This window comes from Cheilinus undulatus, linkage group 17, assembly GCF_018320785.1.
Source record: "Cheilinus undulatus linkage group 17, ASM1832078v1, whole genome shotgun sequence".
Lineage (NCBI taxonomy): Eukaryota > Metazoa > Chordata > Actinopteri > Labriformes > Labridae > Cheilinus > Cheilinus undulatus.
In genome coordinates, this window is record NC_054881.1 from 30,663,624 (window position 1) to 30,684,527 (window position 20,904).

The following is a 20,904-nucleotide window of genomic DNA, read 5'->3' on the forward strand; positions in this document are numbered from 1 at the left end:
ACTCACAACCAAAATGAGAACATGTTTTGGGATAAACTAAGGATTGGATAAAAATTCTTTAGGTTATGGTGAGTTAAAGACAAATCTACACACTAAAGGCTGATATGTCACATCAGAGACCACAAACTGCAGTGCTTGGCAGCTTATTCCATGTTTTAATGAGTATTTGCATGTGCATTTTTTCCTCAGGTCAACACAGAAATACAGCTGCCCGATAAATGTCTGTGTATCATATCTTACAAACTGTATGAACAGTATACAGATGTCTCAGAAGTGCAAATTACAGTCACTTGCACTTGCGCGCTGCTGACACATAATTTTCCTAAGCCAGGCCCCAGCAGACAGAGGCCCTGCTTTGACCCCATGCCACAGTTAATCAAGGCCTATTCAAATGGGATCCCACAGTTCTTCAGCTCTGTCACCCCTTCCTCTACATCTGAGGCATATTTGTCACTCTCTCACACCGTATCTTGTTTTCTCCTCTCTTTGCCTTTCTTCTTCTCGAGCTGTCCTCATTCTTTTTCATTTCCTGTCTTTTTTTAAAATGACTTGTCCCTTTTACATCATCTCCTCTTCCTTTCTTGTCCTCTCTTTCTCTGTCATTTTTGTTCCATCAATAAGCCTCACTTTCTTTGGTATCCAAAACACATACACACACATACACACGCAAATGCACACACACAATTAAGACATCAAAGCTTGCAGTGGCCCAGTTTTTTCGTCTGCAGCCATATCTAAAATTGAAATTGTTTCCCCCTAAAAAAGGCGGTGGCTGCCCTTTTTATGTTTGTTAATAATTGTGCTAAAGTGCGTCCGCTATGTGATGCTATTTGGGATGGACTCTCCTCGCTTTTGTTGAGCTTATCGCAGAAGTGTCCCACATGTAATGGAGTTAAGAGAGGATTAGGGGCAGTTTCAGAAAGCGGCCTGAATCTTTTATTGCTCGAAAGCCCCTCTCCCCCTCCTCCCCCTCCCCCACCGCCCTCCTTCTGATTCTTCTCCTCTTCTTAATTCCAACACTTTCATCTGTGCTGCAGCTCCTGTCCCGCAGCGGCATACTTTGTATGCAGGTTGGGTGTTTAGGTAGCAAACGCCGTCTGTCTCAGTTGGTCCCATTTGAATAAATCCACAACAGGAGCCATTGGGAGACTAAAATTTACACAAGTATAAACATTTCACACGAAAGTGCATACACATAATGGGTATGGTTAAGAATATCATGAGCTGTAAGTCTGTTTTTTCTTTTTTCTTAACCTCACTACCGCTTGGCCGTTTGTGCTGTTTTAAACAGCTGTATAAAGAGCAGGTAACAGCTGTTTCTGTTGCAGGTAACAGTTAAAGTACTGTATGCACAGTAATTACAGCATGGATCTAACTTGTCCTATTGGTCATCGTGGCTGGTTTCCAGTCCTTGACAGTGCCGAGTTGCTCTGAAATTGTTGAAACAGCTGGGGACAGGTAAATGGCTCCATAGAAATGGCTATTTTTACCACCTTATTTCTATGTCACACTTTTCACTTTATTTCCCTTAGTTTCCAATGGCAGCCTTGTATTTTACCAGTGAGTCACTGCAAGTAATGGAGCTGTGCTGATGCATTTCAGTTAGGACTTGGTATCAGAAATGTTTTCATTTGATTCCTGATTTTAAGTTCAACACCAAGCTTACGTGTCCTCTTAAGAACCGGTTTTACCAAGATTTTTCTTCCTTGCTAGGGAATAAGTAAGGGAAGGGTCAGAATTGGGTAAAATGCTCTTCACCCTCTCCATAAAGGCTTCCCATCATTTCATGTGCTGTTTCTCAATAAAGAAAATGGTTGTAGCAGTGCATTCTTACAATGCAAGTGTTTTTTTATGTACATTATTTGCTGAAAATGGTATCTTCTCCAATGAAAACATGTATTTAATAACATTTGTATTGTTTCACTGTGATAAAATTAATTTTATATGTAAAAGTAGGCATTTATGAAATAGGTCAGTTTTCTTTGGTACACATACTGTGTCATCCAGAGGTGAAAAAAGTACAGAACTTTTGTAGTCAAGTAAAAATGCAGTTACCCATGTTAAAATTTACATAAGTAAAAGTAAAATTACTGGTCTATAAATAAATTCCAGTAAAAGTAAAAAGTATCTCATTTAAAGTTTTCTTTAAGTACAGAGTACTGAGTAGCTACTGAAGAGTTGTACAGTAAAATCTGATCTTTCCATATTGGCACGAAAAACAAGTGAATAGACATAACCAGGTTGTTCAGGTAAAGTCACACCTGTACAGTAAAGTAAAATACACAGCAACATTAACAATGTTAATGTAACTGATACAGGGTTAAAATTTACACTTAAAAAGTGTCCATATTTGCCCACACTACATCGATTTAACAGTACTTTTAAAGTGTTAGATATTTTACAATATGACAAACCTGAAGGTCTTGAATGTCTGTGGTTTGGTAGGTAGAGAAACAAAGCAGAGTCAGCCTCATAATAAGGCAATACAGACTGATGAGGAATATGCACTATGCATCCTTTCCAGACCTACAGTCCCAGCCAGGAAATTTAACTCAGTGGATAACTTCACTCATGGTGCAAATGTGTCCAACAGCCAAAGCAACAACAATCCACTAAAAACATCAACAAAAGAACCTCAGCAGGGATCACTGTACAACAGTGCATGATAAAGAACCCCACCTACAGATCTCCCCAACATTTTAAATCGCTTAGATCAGTTGACTCTTCGTAGTTGAACAGAAAGTTATGGATTAACACTATCAAATAATTCCAACACTGAAGACCATTCCACTCAGAATGCAGTATAAATGACACTTTTGGAGTTAGAATCAACTCTGAAACCGGATATCAACACTTCAGTTGTTGCTGTTGTGGGATGTGATGTGGAATCATAGTGGAATCAACAGTAGTGGAAAAAGTACAAGAGGCTCGCACTCAAGTAAAAGTACAGCTGCTGTGGTTGAAATGGGGGAAGTAAAAGTACAGATTTCAATATTTGCTCATAAAAAGTACATGTAACCCCCAAGAAAACCTACTCAGTTACAGTATTTGAATAGATCTAATAAGTTACTTTCCACCCCCGGAATCATCCTATAAGCACATCTCAGTAGTGAAATGGTTGTGTCACACCCATTGAATCTCTTTACACTTCTTATAAATGGCAAGTGGAGGACATTTTCGGGGTTTTGGGGATTCTATTGTATGCGTGGGTTCCAGTTTTCTCTCGAAATGGCTTCTTGTCCTGTGCTTGCCACAAACTCATGTTTGATGATTTGAGTCCTTAACGCTGTCTTTGCGGAGACTATAGAGGCCTCTGACTGTTGGGCAGAAAGGGTGGAGAACAGCAGTTCGATGTGAGAGGTTAAAGATGGTGGCACAGCCCTGTGGTCGTGAGGCGCGGCACTTCTGGTGAGACGTGATTTGAGTCAGACGGCGTATGCCACTTGCTCTTAATGCTTGGCTGACTTGCCATTTTCACAAGCAGTTGACTGGAATGAGGTCACAGCTCTGCCTCTTCACTAGTTAACCACCTCAACAAGACCCCTGCCCCGACCACGTAGACATACTCACTCTAACACATAGGGATGAGGGCACACACTCTGTAATCCTGAGACCAAACCATTTAATTACAGACTTCTTGTTGAACTGACTTAATAGAAAAATCAAGGGTTAAATGAAAATGTGTTCAAATCCTGGTTTGAAAGGCTGTTTGCTGTGCGAAGACATTATCGTTATTTGTGATGTGTCAAATGTAAATCCAATCAGAAATTGTTGGTTTGTAAATGTAATCTTATATTTGAATCAAAATAGCACACAGACAATACATCGTTCTACAAAAAAAGTTAGTACGGGGTCATGTTTACCACTCTGTTGCATCACTTTTTCTTCAAACAACACTGTAAGTGTTTGAGAACTGAGGACACCAGTTTCTGTAATTTTTGAAGTGTAGTGTTTCACCATTGTTGCTTAATGTGGGAGTTCAGCTGTTCAACAGTTCAGGGTCCCCTTTGTCTCATTTTATGCCTCATAATACTCCAGACATATCCAGTTGTTGTCAAGTCAGGACTGCAAGAAGACCTCTGGACTGTTTTACTACAGAGCAGTGCAGTTGAATGTGGTTTAGCATTGTCTTGCTGAAATAAGCAAGGCCTTCCCTGGAAAGGAGGCTGTTTAATTGGCAGCATGTGTTTCTCAAAACCCTTTATGATTCAGCACCAATGCCATGTGCACTAATGTATTCCCATACCTTCACAGATGCAGGCTTTTGAACTGAGTGCTGCTAAGGAGCTGGGTAGCTCCTATCCTTATTAGGCTTTTGTAGACAATGACAGCCCTAGACAGTTGGTTAAAGTAGTTGTTAATATTCTTTACTATTCCGGCTCACAATTCTTGTCAAATGCTATGTCAAAGCTACAAGCAGCCACTTGAGAGCTTGTTGATGAATAAAGCTCATGCCAAGGCTGGTCAAAAGAAGTACAAAAGCATCTTCTCTACCCAGAAAAGTTTTCGGTGTGGCTCTTTGCTCTTGTTTTAATAAAGACAAATGGCCTGGTCCTGATAAAACTGTCCCTATTTGTAACACCAGCGGCCGCCGTTGTTTATACCTGCTTACAGTACAACTAAACCCCGCCTGTAACTATTGCAGACCCATACTGTAGCAGGCTGGCAGAGGAGCGAAAACATTTTTTTCATCATGAAGTGCTTTCTTTGGTAAAAATATGTAGGCTGAATGCTACATCAGTGGAAGCTTTTGCTTCCAGTACAACTGAACCTCGCCCATTGCTACCATCTCATTCTCCTCAAACGAAACTCACTTGTAACATCTGTTCTCAAACCTGGCAACATGGTTTAGATTGGAACTTTGCAAGATGGATTTGCCTGATGACAGTCGTGGAATCGGGTCAATCCATCTGCCTTGCAAGATAACTATGCTTCATTTACCCCGGTGTCATGATCAAGCTTATTACCACTTGTCGGGGGCAATATGTCTCCACAGTCAGCACCAGCATAAAGATGTTTTATTTCAGGAATGATCATATTCTGCTTATGTATATTTTCTATAATATTTATCCCAGCTTCTTAGAAACTGGATTGTACTTTTGCTGGTCATGTGAACTGCCCTCGTCACAACCACCTCTTTATCACTGACTACAATAACTAGCCTTTCTTTATGAGGGAAACTACTTTTAAAGCATCAAAAAACACAAATTCCAGGTGGAATCTGATTAAGCCCCTCTGGCTCCCATTGAAACCTGTGTATTTTCCAATGAAAATCAGTTAAACCTCAAAACAATGAGCCTTGACTAATCCTGTAGATCAAAGACATGAATGACAATGTAATGAAAGCTGAGGATGAGATGAACAAAACTCCCATTCTCACTGGAATCTTACATCCTCCAAAAGCCAAACCACATGTAAAGAGACAGACTGTCCTTTATCATCAGCCAATTCTTGCATCTTCAGCAACACTACTTCCCCTTGAGCTCTGTCCCAAACATCAGACATAGTGTGGTTCTATTTTTTTTTATTATTAGAGCTAAACTTCTTAAATTGTTGCATTTGCTCATGCATTTCATTATCTATTGTGTAGAGTTTAAGATCTGAGAAGCATCTGGTTCATTCTGAGGTAGAGATATCCCTACTTTGTCTTTTTCTTTGTGGTTTTGCTCTGTAAGACTCTGCATCTTATTTTTCTGAAGATGAGAAGAGCGATTGTGAGACATCCCTTCTAATATCTGGTCAGGGGATGGTGCCAAGCCACTGCCATGCCTGTGTGGATTGAACCCATCTGTGGTCGCGTCTGTGGGCTTGAACTTACTGACAATACAGCCCATCTCTCAATCCCAGACACCACAACTCTTTAAGCAGCTGGAAGGGGTTATATACAGGGTTGGATCTCATTTTACAAGTCCAGTGACAATGGTGAGACTTGTATTGCTGTTGTTTTTTGCAGGAAACAGAGGTCCTTTATCGTCAAACCACTGCCAACTCTTATTTTTCCACTTTGTGGCAGAGTCTGAACCTTTCATATTTCTGTTCTTTCCCACCAAAATCTCCCTGAGAATCCTAAACCAACAACAGGCCTCCAGTGTCTCTCAGCACACCCAAAAACATGCATGTAAAGCTTGAGTGTCTCTGGAGTTTAACACCAAAGAAACACTATATGAAAAAGGTGTAAATGTTTTACAAGAAATGAAACACGCTTAATAAGTTATAAATGAACAGGGGTGATGTCATGTGCCAGTTTTGGGTACATCGTGTTTAGTGCGGGTCGCTAGGAGACTGAGGCATAACACACTTAGGAGTAAGAAGGAGGAAAAGAGAGAGAGTGGAGTGGACCTCAGCCCCTTCCTGTGTGGGAGTAATAAAGGTCCATTTCGCTGCTCTAGGCTTTGATGGACCTCGCTGTAGTCACTAGGCATGACATCATGGTTGCAGGGCTCTAATGGCAGCACAAAGGGGCTGTGTTTAGAGTCCCAGGAGAACAGTTAAGGCTCTCCAACGTCAATCAACCCTCAAATGGATGGGGGAAAAGATTTTTTTTAGCCAAAACTGTCTCCAGGTAGCAATTAAAGCAGTTTTAGAGACCTTTTTTTCCTTCCAGTATGGGTAGATCAAGGAAGTATAACTAATGTGCAGTATTGATTTAGCCTTGCTTCACTAGAAGTTGAATATATACCTCTTAGGTTTTGGTTCGTCATATTTTTGTAAGATGATCAAAAGCAGATTAAAGCTGGATTTGTAACCTTTCAGAGAGAAAATTGGCTTTCCTTTTGCTCATATTCAAAACAAATATGATAGTGAAAATACATTTTTCAGTATAAAGAATTTAATAACCAAGTGTCATACAACAGTTATTGGTAATTTCATTTCTTCTCCAGTGATATCCACTCTGTGTTGTATCATGAAGCTTGTGTGTGTTCTGACTTGTATGGGGCCACACAGGAGATGAGCCCATTTAATAGCAGCTATAAGGCACAGAAACATTAACATTAGGTTTAAGTTTCAGAAAGCCACCTCTCAGTGCTGAATCTAGACGTTGTGGTTTAAATGCCTCAGGGAGCACATTTTTTTTAAAGCTTCGAATAATCCCTTCAAGGCTTTAATTGCATCTGGTGGTGTGATCTTACAGCAACTCAACACTGTCTGTGGACAGACATGTGCACTGTGGCATGTCTGTGAAGTGTCATGACGCTCACTGTGTGACCTATTCTGTGTTTTCACAGCTAGCACACCTGAGTAACATGAAGCTGTGCATGCATTGTTATGATGGATAGTGCTCGTTCTCATCTCTCAACACAGTTTATTGAGCAGTAAATTCAGAAACCATCAATAAAAGCATTAGCTGTTTAAAGGCAGGGTAAAAGTCCCTTCTTGTTTGAACAGCTAATCAATCCCTGACTCTTTATTCACATGTACACAAAACTCCTGAAAATTTACCGAAGATTTCACAGTGTGCTGCATGTGTGAAAGAGATTTTTCATCCAGACTTCACCTGGCCTTTTTCTGCCAGATGCCTGGTAAATTTTCCACATTGAATTCAGGGTGAGCTGATATGGGAATGCAGCAGGAGACATTCAAAAAGCTTGATTGTGAGCAAGCAGGAAAAGATGATGTTTATATCCTGCAGCCAACTATAGACAGTGTAGTGAACTTCTGTGATCTGTTGCAAATAATGGCTTCTTCACATTTTTTTTTTTTCAAAACCAACTCGGGATGATTTTAGGGGCAGCCCACCTGAACATTTCCTGAAATTTTCAGGAGTGCATATATGAAACAGCCGAAGAGACATTAAGTCAATAAACTATCAGACTATTTGTGAGATGCAGTACACATTTTTCATGCTGATGAAAGATAGAACCAATCTTTTGATACAACTCAATCAAGCAGGGGTTTGAGACTGAAAAACCGAACGTTTGTAGGATAGATTGTTGCATGGAAAACTTCAAAAGTTTGATGATATGATGGAGAGGGGTCTGGCTGCAGACCGTACCGTAAGTTTCAGAATGGTAGTGCCATAATTTGCAAATACGATGTGTCAAAATAATTTTTTTTAATTTGCCTTTTTCAGAAACAAAGTCTGGCAGTCGCATTCATGAAATAACTATGTTGCAAACATTACAGACTAAGAAAAATCTCATAAATAAAACAGAGAAAAGGGTTAGAGATTTGGCGAGCTTTAGCTAGGTAGCTACATTATTATTTAACATTTTGTGATCAGGTTTTGCAGATCAGGTTTTTTCTGTTAAGCGTATAAACTATTATAAAATTATTAAAATGAAAATTCATCCCCATAACTCCACAGGGTATAATCTGTTACCGGGATTTTTGTTTCACACTCCATACTATTATGAAGCAAACTTCCAAGGTTTCAGTCAAGCCCAAGGAAAAGTATATTCATTAATTTTTATAAAGGAAAACAAAAAGCTCTTTAATTTTCTTCAGTTTCTGTTCTGGTATCTTTTTTCTTCTTCATAAAAATGTCCTTCCAGCAGTACAAAAGAATGAAATGACCAAAAGGTCTCTGATTAGAGAGTCTAAATGTCTCCTCTTACATCATTATTGTTGTGAGCGCCCGTACAAGTATGATTTATTTCTGAAAAGAGAAATTTAAAGGCAGAGAATGTTATTACAGTTCAATCACTCCACTGAGTGGTGTGAGAGGAGAGTGATTCCTGGGTTTTGAGAGCTGCTGTGTCAGTGGTACGCTGTACAGGGCCAACAGGAGTAGCACTGTTTCCTATAAAAACAGCCCTCATACTCATCCACACAAACACACACCTGGAGGAGGTACATGCAAAAAGATACCACACACTCCTGCATGCACACATGAAATCCACACACACAAGACATGGTATCAAAAATACACGTATGCGTGCCCAGCACTGCGTGCACACACACTTCCACTGATGCCAAAAGCATTTATTCACACACAGTGATACTGCCAAGCTGAGGTGAGGCAGCAGCTGAAAGTCACTCAGCATATTCCCTCTTCACTGCTGTAAGGCGCGCTGCCTTTCATGCCACTGATAGTCTTATTATCCTTTTTTTTTTTCTGCACTGGAACAAAAGTTTCTGTCAAAACACACACACATGCACGAACACATGTAAGCACCAGCAGTGCTTATGATGATTCATTTTATCTGTTGTGGCACAGCATGGGGTGAGTGTTGGAAAGCTCCGAGCTGTCTAGAAGAATGGCTGCTTCTCCTAAATTCTATCCACCGGGAAAGTTGAGAGAGAGTGTTTTATTAGGGATGAGTGACGGTAATCATGGATCTATTTTACTATAAGGACTTTAGAGGGATTTATACCTTGTTATTCCAGACTTTATAAATGGTTATCATTCTCTAGTTATTAATAATATAGTTCCTTTATTTTGAGTACAGTTAACAGTGAGACTACGCACTGTCCCACAATCGTGGGAAGACAATGCAACAGACAAAGGTTGTGTGTTCACTCCCCAGCTCCCGCAGTCACATGTCGATGTATCTTCGGGCAAGACACAAGTATTACTTAAACGCTTATACAAATGGCTGATTCTCCATAGCAACCTCTGCCATGTGAATGTGGAGTGAATGGAGTAAAGGGTGTGAATGTGTAGGTTTGACCAGCAGTGTAAAGGTGTTTTGAGTAGTCAGATGCCTAGAAAAGCAAGTCCATTTAACATTTTAATAAATTTAATTAAATGAAAAACACAGCATTTCTTAATTCCCTGAAAAGTTGTGATTTTGGAGATTCAAGGATTTAGCCAGACACCAGTTTTAGCAGCCCGCTTTTAAGATGTTAATTGCAGAAAATCATTAAAACTGCACAGAACATTACACACCAGCAGCTACCTGCCCTGGACACCAACTTCACTACCCATGCCTTCAGAAAACAAAACATTCTGAAGGACTCATCCCACCCTGCCCTTCACCTGTTTGAACTGCTGCCTTCAAGAAAACGGTACAGGTCCATCAGAGCACACACAAGATTTTTGAACAGCTTTTACCCCAAAGCCACCTCTATACTGAACTCTGACCTCAGCACTAGGCAGAATTATTGTGCAAAAACATGACAGCAGTTAGTATAATTGTGCAATAACTTGTTTAATAGCAGCACTTTTTGGATGATATGGACTTTTATATTTTATATGTACTTTATTTTAATGGCATATTTGGGACGTGTATGGGTGTTTTGGTAATAATGCTGAATGTTTGTGGAACGGAGAGTATGATTGTACAGATGGTCTTGTTCTCTTTTAACATTTATGCCCTTATTTTTATTGATAGGTTTATTTTTACATTAGGCTTTTATTATAAGCCTGGTACTTGAAAGCACTGTAATTATGTTGTGACAACAAAGACATTTTTTTTTATTATTTTCAAGAAAGTTCACAAAAAGGATGAACATAGTGTTGTGTCATGTTAGAAACCAATATACAGGAGAGAGGGATTATTTGCATATATGTGCAGCATTATTGAACAGAGGATAAATAGAGAGCAGGCCAAAAGAAGAAGCGAGCAAAATCAAGATAGGACTGTCTCTTTGTGCTCAGTCATCACAACACAAGTATATATATAAAAAGTTAAGATAAAATGCACCAAATCCCAACCACACTCACTAACTATTCTGCCCCAAACACCCACTCACCCACCCCAAAGACCCCATGGAGTGGCATTTGGTCATAGTGAAGCACTAGCATATATTGCAGGTGATTTTATAACCAGCCAAAAAGTACTCACAGGAGCTTAAATTGGAAATCAATGGGCCACAAATTGTAGCTGCAAGTAGCAAGTTGTGGATTCCAGCCCTTAAAGTCACAAACAGCAGCAAATGGGATGTAAAACGTCTCTTTCAGCAGACTTAATTCTGTTTAGAGAAAGAGAGAGAACAATCAAACATTCATGTCATCATCACAAAGCCTGCACTCAAAGCTTTGCCAGTTCTCAGATTTCAGATTTCAGATTTGAACAGCATGTGGAGTGTGTGTTTTATAAGACAGCTAAGAATGTCTGCAGCAAGTTTCATCAGGGTTGATCCAAGATATTTTGAGTTATGACAAAAAACGATGAGCCACATGCACTTTCATCAATCATAATCTAATTGCGTAGTTGTCTACCAGTAATGCCCCCACATAACTGACTTTTTTCTTCACTGGCTACAAAGCTTCACTAATGTGTCTCTGGTATACATGGTGGGCTTACAGTGATACAAGAGCTTTTTGTAGAACATCTGGAGCTGGACTTCTGTGCCAAATTGCTTTTCTTTCCTTGATTAAAATGCCACAATCTGGTAGATTGAGTTCACATATTTGGTGAAGTCATGAGATTTCCAATTACAACCGCATGTTTCATATTTCTCTGCAAATTTCATCTCTTTTGAGAGTTTTTGGCAGAAAAAAAATCATTTGGCAGAAATGACACAAGAATAATAGGGTTCTACTCCTTCAGTGTTGGAACTGTAATAACTTAACTGAAGCCTGAACTATTTTAAACATAGTGAGCTCACTCCTACATGTATGTTATTTTCTAGCATTTGTGAACTATTTTGGTTCAAACAGGTGTCATTCCAACTTGTACCAGTGCTGTAATCTATCCCAAAGGGTGTCAAACTGTGAATACACCCAGAGGAACAGAAAACAGCAGATCCATTAGCGTAGTCCGCAGTGTGAAACCTGATCCCTGTTTCTGATAATGCATGCCCAGATAACACTCTCACACTCACACCACAGGGATGAAGAAGAAAGTTCTTCTCTCATTCCTGCCATACTTTGAGGAGCTGCTGAGATAAGTTTGCTTTTAGGAGGAAGTGGTGGTCACAAGGTCGAGTCAGAGGTGAGAGGGTTATCATGAGGTTACATCATGACCTGATCTCTGTCCACATCTCACAGAGGGCAGCTGTGTAGGTGTTGCCTCCTGTCAACACAAGATTTGTTTCCTTCAAATTCCCACCTCTTCACTCTTTTCATTCCAGATTTGGACTTTTTGAGTTTCTTGCCTTGAAGCAAAAATAAATTAAAGTTACAAAAATGATATTGGTTGAGGCAGTGATACATTTCTGGGGAATGCAAGTTCTCTAATCCTGGGTATGTAGTTCTGCTGTATATAGGAAAACCTTATGGAGTTATTCTGTAAGGGGGTTTTGAAAGAAGACTTTCAGTCTAACTTTCTCTGTGTTAGCAAAGGTGCCCTTGAACTGGAAAGCAACTGAAGTTCCACATGAGGGTTGTGCATTGAGGAGTGGTGCACTAGGATTTGATGTCTCCTTTTGAAGTGTCTTTATGAGCAAAGTCTGAGCTCTGACTCGCTGAATCGAGCTAAGCCCATCTTAAGCAGAGGCCTCCACTGTCTCTGCTCCTCTTTCCTTCCCTGCTCACTCCAGGGACGGCTCCTTTCTTTTCATTTCAACACCATGTGTGTTGTCATAGCATACTAATATTTACAGGACCGGCTCTGCTGCCAAGATTATTCTTTCTATTAAACTGAACTAGAATAACAGTACAATGTCTTCCATAAGATTATATATCTTTCTTCTTACATATTGTAACAATGAAATACTGGAACTGATTATTGCCCTCATCTGAAGTTTCCATTGTTTTATATTTATTATGACTTTTACTAATTGGTCCCTGATAAAAATCTGAAATTGATAGCAAGGATTTCTTTGAATACTGGAAAATAAATACTGTAACCATTGGGTATAGTTTATCAGCCATGATGAAATGATGTATCATTTATTTTATTTACACAAAAATAAGTTTAAGATGAGTTTATTATTAGATCAGTCATAATTGTAATTTTCTTTTGTTGCTGCTTGTTTTCTCTTTTTCCACAGCTCCCTATTCTCTCTTTCTGGATCTCTCTCTCCTATTTTTGCATCTCCCACTTCTCTTTCTGCATCTTCCCTCCCTTCTACTTTTCTGCATTTCTCTTTCTGTATCTCTCTTTTTCTTGTCTTTCTTCATATCTGTTCTTTCGTTCTGTATCTACCTCCTCTCTCTTTCTACATCTTTTCTTCCTTTAAAAACCACTTCTCTCTCTGTATCCTTCTTGTGTCGCTTCCTGAATCTCCCACTTCTATTTCTGCATCTCCTTCTTCTCAATTTCTGCATCTCTCATCTCTCTTTTCCTACATCTCCACTTTTTGCTTCATGTGTCTCTTCTTGCATCTCACGTATCGCTCTTTCGGAATTCCCTCTTTTGCTGCAACCCATTTTCCCTGCTTTCTGCATCTAACTCTTCTCTTCTTCTGCATTTCTTTCTTTTCTCTCTGCATTTCCATCTTCTCACTTTCTGCATCTCTCTCTTCCCTCTTTCTGCATCATTTGCTTCTCTCCTTATGCCTCTTTCTCTACTTTCTTTCTGCATCTTGCCCGTTATTCTTTCTGCCTCTTCCTCTTCTCTTTTTCTGCCTCTTCCTTTTCTCTCCTTATGCCTTTTTCTCTACTTTCTTTCTGCATATCCCTCATTACTCTTTCTGCTGCTTCCTCTTCTCTTTTTCTGCCTCTTCCTTTTCTCTCCTTATGCCTTTCTCTACTTTCTTTCTGCATCTCCCTCTCCTCTCTTTCTGCATATCCCTCATTACTCTTTCTGCTGCTTCCTCTTCTCTTTTTCTGCATCTCCCTTTTCTCTCGGGAGATGGTAATTGTTCAAAATTACATACATACTTTTTCAAGATAAACATTTTCTAGTTCCAGTTTAAAAAAAAAAAAACATTCTGCCTGGGTTTCTTAATTGTTATCTGGGCTTTGCATCTTTATTGGTCTCATGTTTTAGTTTGGGCAAATTCCACAGATCAATCTTTTTCATTATCACGATGCAACAAGATGGGTTTTGTTCTCAGTTTTATACGTTTTATACTGCAGATGGCTACAATAATCAATGAGGATAAGCAGTGAGATAATTGTGAACTATATTTCACATTTAGAAAGTAAACAAATGTCATTGTTAATGTCTTTACGTTCTAAGACCATTACGGTTCAAGTGTGTATAGGTCCAAGTGTTGCCAAAAAATCTAAAAGTGAGATTATTTGTGTGTAACTGGTCACGATCTGTCACAGTACCATTACCCAGTCATCTGTTACTGGATCAGTCGGTGTCATGGAAATTAGAATTTTAAGGGCACTGCTAAAAATGAACACATGGATGTTTTTTGTTGAAAGATACATTTTTTTGTTTCTGTACCAATGAGCTTATAGCAACTTGTAGTGATTATGTCTCCCTTCTGTTACAGGCATGTTTTTCTTTAATTATTATAGCTAAATGGAACTAGAGCCCTACTTCTTACCTAAAAGTTTTGCTACCTGCAAAATAGATGGATGGATATTTTTAAGTATGTTTGAAAAGAAGATAACTTGCTCTTAACACTGGATTCAAAATGCATCCCTTTATCAGAGCACAAACTCTGTAAGAACTCACCCTCAGCTCAGGGCTAACACCACTCTGAGGAAGTATTAATTTATATCCATTCTCTTGTTTGCATATTGCGGGATTATGCTGAAGGCAGCGGGTGGTACAGGACACATAATCACATATCACAATTCAGTGCAGAATCTGACACCCACAAGCAGACAGAGACCCCCAATGTACTGGATGTACCAGTCAAATGTCCTCCACAACATGTTACGTAACACCTGCAGCACATGAAACAGTGTTGTTCAGTTGGAACATTACAGCCATTCGTGTTGTACATTGTACTGCGGGGAATCTCATGGCCTACATTTCCAGTCCTTGATGTTAAATGCCCCTCGTTTGTTTCTCTCTCTCACTCAGTGAAAGTTTAAAGTGAAGAGTTCCACTTCAAAAAGACAAAAAAAGTAGACAGAGTGCATGTGACCGGTGGATTGTCGAGGGGTTTCCCAAGACGGTTCGGCTGTACACACAGCTGGCATACCTCCAAGTGAAGGGTCACATGTATGTGTTGTAGGGAAGGTCGCACGTATTCTATTTCCAGAGTCAGTCCTGAGCCACTTTAATCCCTCCGCCTTGCCCCCATTGCTGCAGGCTGAAGAGAAAGAAAGAACCCCCCCATCGCCTACCCACCCCGCCATGGAGAGCAATGTTGCTAAGATTGAGTTGCAGTTTTTACTGAAAATAGATTGTGAGTAGAAGAGTCTTTTCTGTCAGGCAGACAGTGGGCTTTTGATAGAGACGATATCAGCAGAGGAGACAGCTCTGATAGCACTGCGCTGCAGGGGAAAAGACTAGACTGTGTCATTTAACTGAGGTAAGACGTCACGTTGTGCGCGTGCAAAGATTTGGGCGAGCGTGCAGAGGTGTGGGTGTGTGCATGTGACGCCGAGGCTGGTTCCAAGCAGATGATGCAGCTGCACCGGTGCCTTTGAGACTTGGAGATGCTCTCAAAAAGAATCAGGAAGGATATTTCAGCACACAGCCAGTCTCACATTTCAAGATGACAGTAGAAACTTTTCAATCATTTGATGAAGGGGAACATTTAACTTGCTTCTGTTACTCTGCAAAAAAAGTTCGTATTTACTTTTTACAGCAAAAAAGATAAAAACAAATCATGAGGTAACCTCTTCTTGATATTTAAACTTAAGCTAACCTCCAAATATTAAGCTTTTTACTGTTTTGCTGCATTTAGTAGGTATTTAAGTAAACAGGGTGTAAAGTGCCAGGCAAGGGTGGGTGTGAAGGTGTGAATTGAACATTTTCTGTGGCAGAAAGCTCCAACCTTTTCAACCCACTGAACCAACCAGCAGAGCCATCATTCAAATGCAGCCAGACATTCAAACCTACATAAGCCTTACATTTGAAATTCTAGTCAGGTTCCAAAGTCAAGTTCCCATGACACCACATATCATGCTGAGTTATGTGGAAACGTGAATGAAAATGATGCAGAAGACATCCAGAATTTTCTGTTTGAAGTCAAGGTAAAGAGCCATGGTTCGATATTTCAGTCAATAAGCATACTTTTACTTCAAGGAAAAAATGTATACGGCATTGCTACATTTTTAGACTTTGAAGCTTTTTAAAGGAAGCAAATGTTTGAGTGTAAGGTGAAATGAGATGCCAGGAGCCAAGCAGCTCAGTTTGTACTTGTGTGTATTGCGTGTACTGAATGTCATACACACATTCATGTTGAATATGGGTATCCATTTTTATGAAAGCTTTTTTTGTGAACTTGGGCATGCTTGTAGATGTGTGTGTACTGCATATATATGATGTTAAACAATGGCCGCTGGGTATTTCTAGAGAACTCTTACATTTAGAGTTGACACTTAAACAATATTTAACTCCTGGGCACCCAACTTTTTAACCTCTTGATTACAAGAAAGTGAAGGAAAACTCCTGCTACTGTCCAAATTTCACAACACATGGTCAGTGCTTTGGAACCAAAACATTATTTCCTTTATTCCTTTATTAATATTTCCTTTTTTATTTCAAGTGCTGCAAACAGACCAAGGAATTTGGAGTGTTTCCAAACATCCTGGTTTTATTTTGGATGCCTATGTTATTTTACTTTGAATACAGAGACAAAATTTAAAAAACTAACAAACAAAAAAAACTACCAAGATCGTAATTATTAGCCCTCTGATGCTAATAGTCAGTTGTGTCTCCTTTTTGCTGGATTAGAGCCTGCAGTCATTTGCTGTAGATTTCAACAGGTCTCAGACACGTCTCCTGAGGAATCCCAGCCCATTCTTCTTTGGTCAATCTCTAAAGATCCAGATTTGATGGTCTTTTTGGACTGGACCTTGGTCTTCAGTTCACCCCACTGATTTTCAATGGGATTCAAGTCAGGTCTTTGTGCTAGTCAGTCAAAAATGTTCACTCTGTTCTCTGTGTTCTTTGGGTTATACGCCTCTCCCTTCTTTCTCCAAACATAGGCAACGCCTCTTTGGCCATATACCTTTAGTTTGGTCTAATCTGAGCAAAGGACATGTTTCCAGTATGAATAATCTTTCTCTAGGTTTTATTAGCATACTTCATTCTGACTTGAAGGTGTTTCTTCTGCAGAAGTGGAGTTTTTGTTTTTATTCTAATTCATCTGCAACCTCAAAGTCCATTCCTGTCTTCTTTGAGACAACAATCCCCATCTTACCAGGTCATCCACTTGTGTCTTGGCTAAGAACTGTGTTCTTAGGTCTTTAGACACATTTCTCACTAGTTTTATTTCCAGAGACTTTGAAATCTTTCTCCTCCTACCTCTGCCAGGCTTGTTCTGTGCTGTGGCTCTTTTTGAATTTCTTGATGACACTCCTCACTCCAGTTCTCGATACTCGGAAACACTGTGATAACCTTGTTTACCCTTCTCCTGCTTTGTGAGCATTAACATTTTTTTTTCCAAGTCTAAACTGATTTCTTTTGTTTGGCTGATTGAGATGGATTAATTACCATTGTCCCAGGTAGAAAGAAAGTTGGTAAACAACCTTCCATCTGTGTTATATTGATGAAGTGAATAGAAACAATAAAGCAGTGAGAAATAAAAACAACAAAGTGATGAATGAAAACATCACAGTCATAAATATATATTTAAAAATTTTAATAAGAATAAAGTAGCTTGCATTTTCAGTAAAAGTATCCAGCAGTGCAGCATATAATGTGTACCCATGTGTAATCTATATCCTATTTCAAGAATCTTGACTAATAGATTTTGCTGACTCCATCAGTAGATATTTTTTTTTCTCATAACTGTAATTTGTGTTATTTCTATCCTGAAATAACATGCCTACCCAGGTATGTAGGTTCAATGTCTATAACTTACACAACTGCAGCAGAAAAAGTTGTCACTAAGTTTAAGGCCCATCTTGTGCAGAGTTGCCATCAAGAGAGGGCAAACCTGCAACAATGACAGTCAGAGTAAACACTATGAGGGACATTATAGATGCTTTACTTTTCTGGGAATGAAACTGTTCTTAAACCTAAAGACATGGGTTGGTAGGGGCCTGTATGTAAATTAGAAGATGGCATAGATGAATGGGTCTTCACTAGGGATGCAAGACATTGGATTTTAGCCACTTTTTGATATGCCAATATTTACAAATTCATACTGATATCGATACTGATGTGTAAATGTTGCCTGGAACTGACCCTCCTGTCCTTAAAACCCACTTTAAAGTTTAAGGAATGAGGAGGAACAAAGACAAGAGACTTCAGCTGACATAGATCTGTTGGTCCTACCAAAAACTCCACAAACTTATTTGGATACAACCAATATTTAAAGCCAATATATCGGATGTAAATATCGGCAGAGGTTTTCAGATCTGCCGGTAATGATAATCCATTTTTCAAGCTAATATCTGCTGATATCATACTGATAATATTGTGCATCAGATGTATAAAGCTTTTCTGTGGCAGCCTGAGCTGCAGATGTCCTCCAGTGCTGGATGCTGGGTCCCAGTGATCTTCAATGTGCTGGAATAAAACATGGCTGAGAGCCTTCCTGTCAACAGTAGTGCAGCTGTGGTGCCACACAGAAATGCAATGTGTTTATATAAGGTGTACACATGTATAGAAAGTCATCAGCAGTTGTCAGACAGACCTGCTATTTTTAATATCTTCCATAAAAATAGTCTTGATTCAGGTTTTTCTATTATGATCCCTTTGAGATGAAATATTCTTAAACAGTAAAAATAGACATCATTATATTGCGAAAGACCCAGTGTTTGCTTAATACATTAACTCAGGTGATTAGTCTCTTTTAGCGATTATTCCATGTTACACCACCTATTGATGTGAGATTGATTTAATGCATCACTGGCAGCCCTAAGCCTGATGAATAAACGTACCCTCTGTCAGGTTTCGGAGCCACATGCCAACATACATATGGACTTTGTGGCTGTTTATTTACATAGTTTATATTTGTTAAAGGGCACTGTTTGCTGCAGTGTATTTGTCTCTTTACCCTTCCAGGGTGCAGCTAATGTTCTCTGTCAGATCACTGTAAACACAGCTGAGGACAACAAACTCTTCGACTCCCATGTTTGTCTCATCTTCATGAAAACAAAATGGTTGTTCTGTCTTGCCTGATCCCTGCAGACGGAGACAGATTTTCTCCTGTACTTTAAGAGCCAAATTTAGGGCCAAGAAATGTTAGTGCTATCAGACATGTCTCATATGTGGTAACTTAATGAAAACACGTCTGGCTATATGACACCATGTGGCTGCTCTGCCAACTGGGCTGTGTCTCTCACCTCTATAATGTGGGTGTGATCTGCTTGTCTGAATATATTTGATTTCTTATTTTTCCCACCATAATATCATCTTAGCAGAAGTTTAGTCGAGCAGACTTGTGCTTTTACTTTTCTAATTTCTACATAGGCTGGTGCTAATGGCTGCATAGCTGCGAGTCCATCCTGCACATTTGGGATAATTTATATCCTGCCTCCCTAATGTTTATCTCCAGTGGAAACAGCATGGTGCTAGTTATCATAATTAGCCTCCCCTCGCTCTCCACTTTTAGCAAGAGGCGAGGAGAGGTCATTTTCGGATAATTTTTTTAGACTATTTTTTCTTTCAGAGAGAGGGGGAGGCTGCAATTGGACTAAGACTAAGGGCTGCAGCTGCTCTGCTGCTAAAACAAATGCTCTCTCTTTATTCCGCTGTACTGTTAAATTTTGCAGGGGAGTTATGCTAGTGCTGAACATTTGGGAGCCAGCGGGGCTTGTTGAGAGCATGAATAAAAGAGTTCCTTGGGTGGAGTGGTGCAGGATCCTGCTGTGCTAGATTTAGATCCGACACAGGAGGGAGGAGAGACACAGAAAGAGCAATGAAAGAGGGCAAAAGGAGCTGCTGACCATCTGTATCGAGCATCAGAAGTCATAACATCCTTTTTCACTTTCTGTATTTATGAATTGTTCAAGATGATCTGCAATGACATAATTCACTCTGATTTATTTTCCTTGCTTGTATATGAAACCAAACCTTGTCTCTCCTCAGAAGACCTGGCCCCTGTTCAATAGTTAATGTCATCAGATAACTATGCGCAAACAGCTCAGCAATGTGACGGGCCTGTGTAATGGCGTGTATGATGTTGCAGGTTTTTGAGTTTAGTGGGAGCAGCTTTGTGACCTGTCGGTGTGTTTTTGTGTGTGTTGATGTTCCAGTTAAACTCTCCGATGAACTCGGTCAGCAGCACGGAGGACATCAAGCCCCCGCTGGGACTCAACGGCGTCATGAAGGTGCCCGCCCAGCCCTCGGGAACGGCTCTGTCGCTCACCAAACACATCTGCGCCATCTGTGGTGATCGCTCCTCAGGTGAGTGAAGTCACACTGTCATGGAGACACTCTGAATGACCATGATGAACTGACCTCACAGTAACCACACACATTACACCATTACCTCAAGTGGTTTGCAGCTGCCACTGGGAAAATCCTGCATGACACCTAAAGCGATTGAAAATTCCCTCCATTCATTGTGCATTGAAAAGGCAGCTTCACTGCTTAGAATGTGCTGGAGTACATAACAACTGAGACTAGACCAGCAGGGATTGCCCCCACCATTTCACCACTTTACTTCATTGTTACGGCGTACCTCCCCGGAGGCCAAGAGCTCATCTACAATACTGTAGCTAGTAGATGCGCAAAATTTGTATGGCAAAAACAGATGGTACTTAAAGTGCAACATGGATGCACAGAGACTGCTCGATGTGGAAATTGCTGAACAAAATGGGAGGCATCATGCAGGGTGAAGTTTGAAACCTTTCCCCATTGAGAGATTCAGAAAACAGATGGGATTATATACAAGGGCGATTTATATTTCAGATTTTCTGGTAGTAAATTACATTCAATTTGCAGTCACAACCAAAAAAGCAGGAAAGGGTGAGCTGAACAGATGCACTCTATCCTTCTAACATGCTTTTTAGTACTTCGCACAACGCCATGGCATACTAGCCTGTGAGAAAAAAAAAAACATAAATATACAAAAGGTTCTGTTTTTAAGCCTGCTCACATTGGC

At 39.8% G+C, this 20,904-nt stretch overlaps 1 protein-coding gene across 5 annotated transcripts in view; it reads left to right on the top strand.

The window, feature by feature from the left end:
* Positions 1–20,904, top strand: part of rxraa (retinoid X receptor, alpha a) — a 164,056-nt gene that overhangs the window by 97,555 nt on the left and 45,597 nt on the right. For 3 of the 5 annotated variants that reach the window (XR_005993185.1, XM_041810643.1, XM_041810645.1), the window contains exon 4: positions 20,045–20,204. Coding sequence is in view for 4 of the 5 variants with exons in the window: in XM_041810643.1 (XP_041666577.1) it covers positions 20,045–20,204 (160 nt within the window). In the remaining variant the exon portion in view is untranslated. The remainder of the gene's footprint in view (positions 1–20,044; positions 20,205–20,904) is intronic. The other 2 variants (XM_041810644.1, XM_041810647.1) reach the window with 1 other exon arrangement.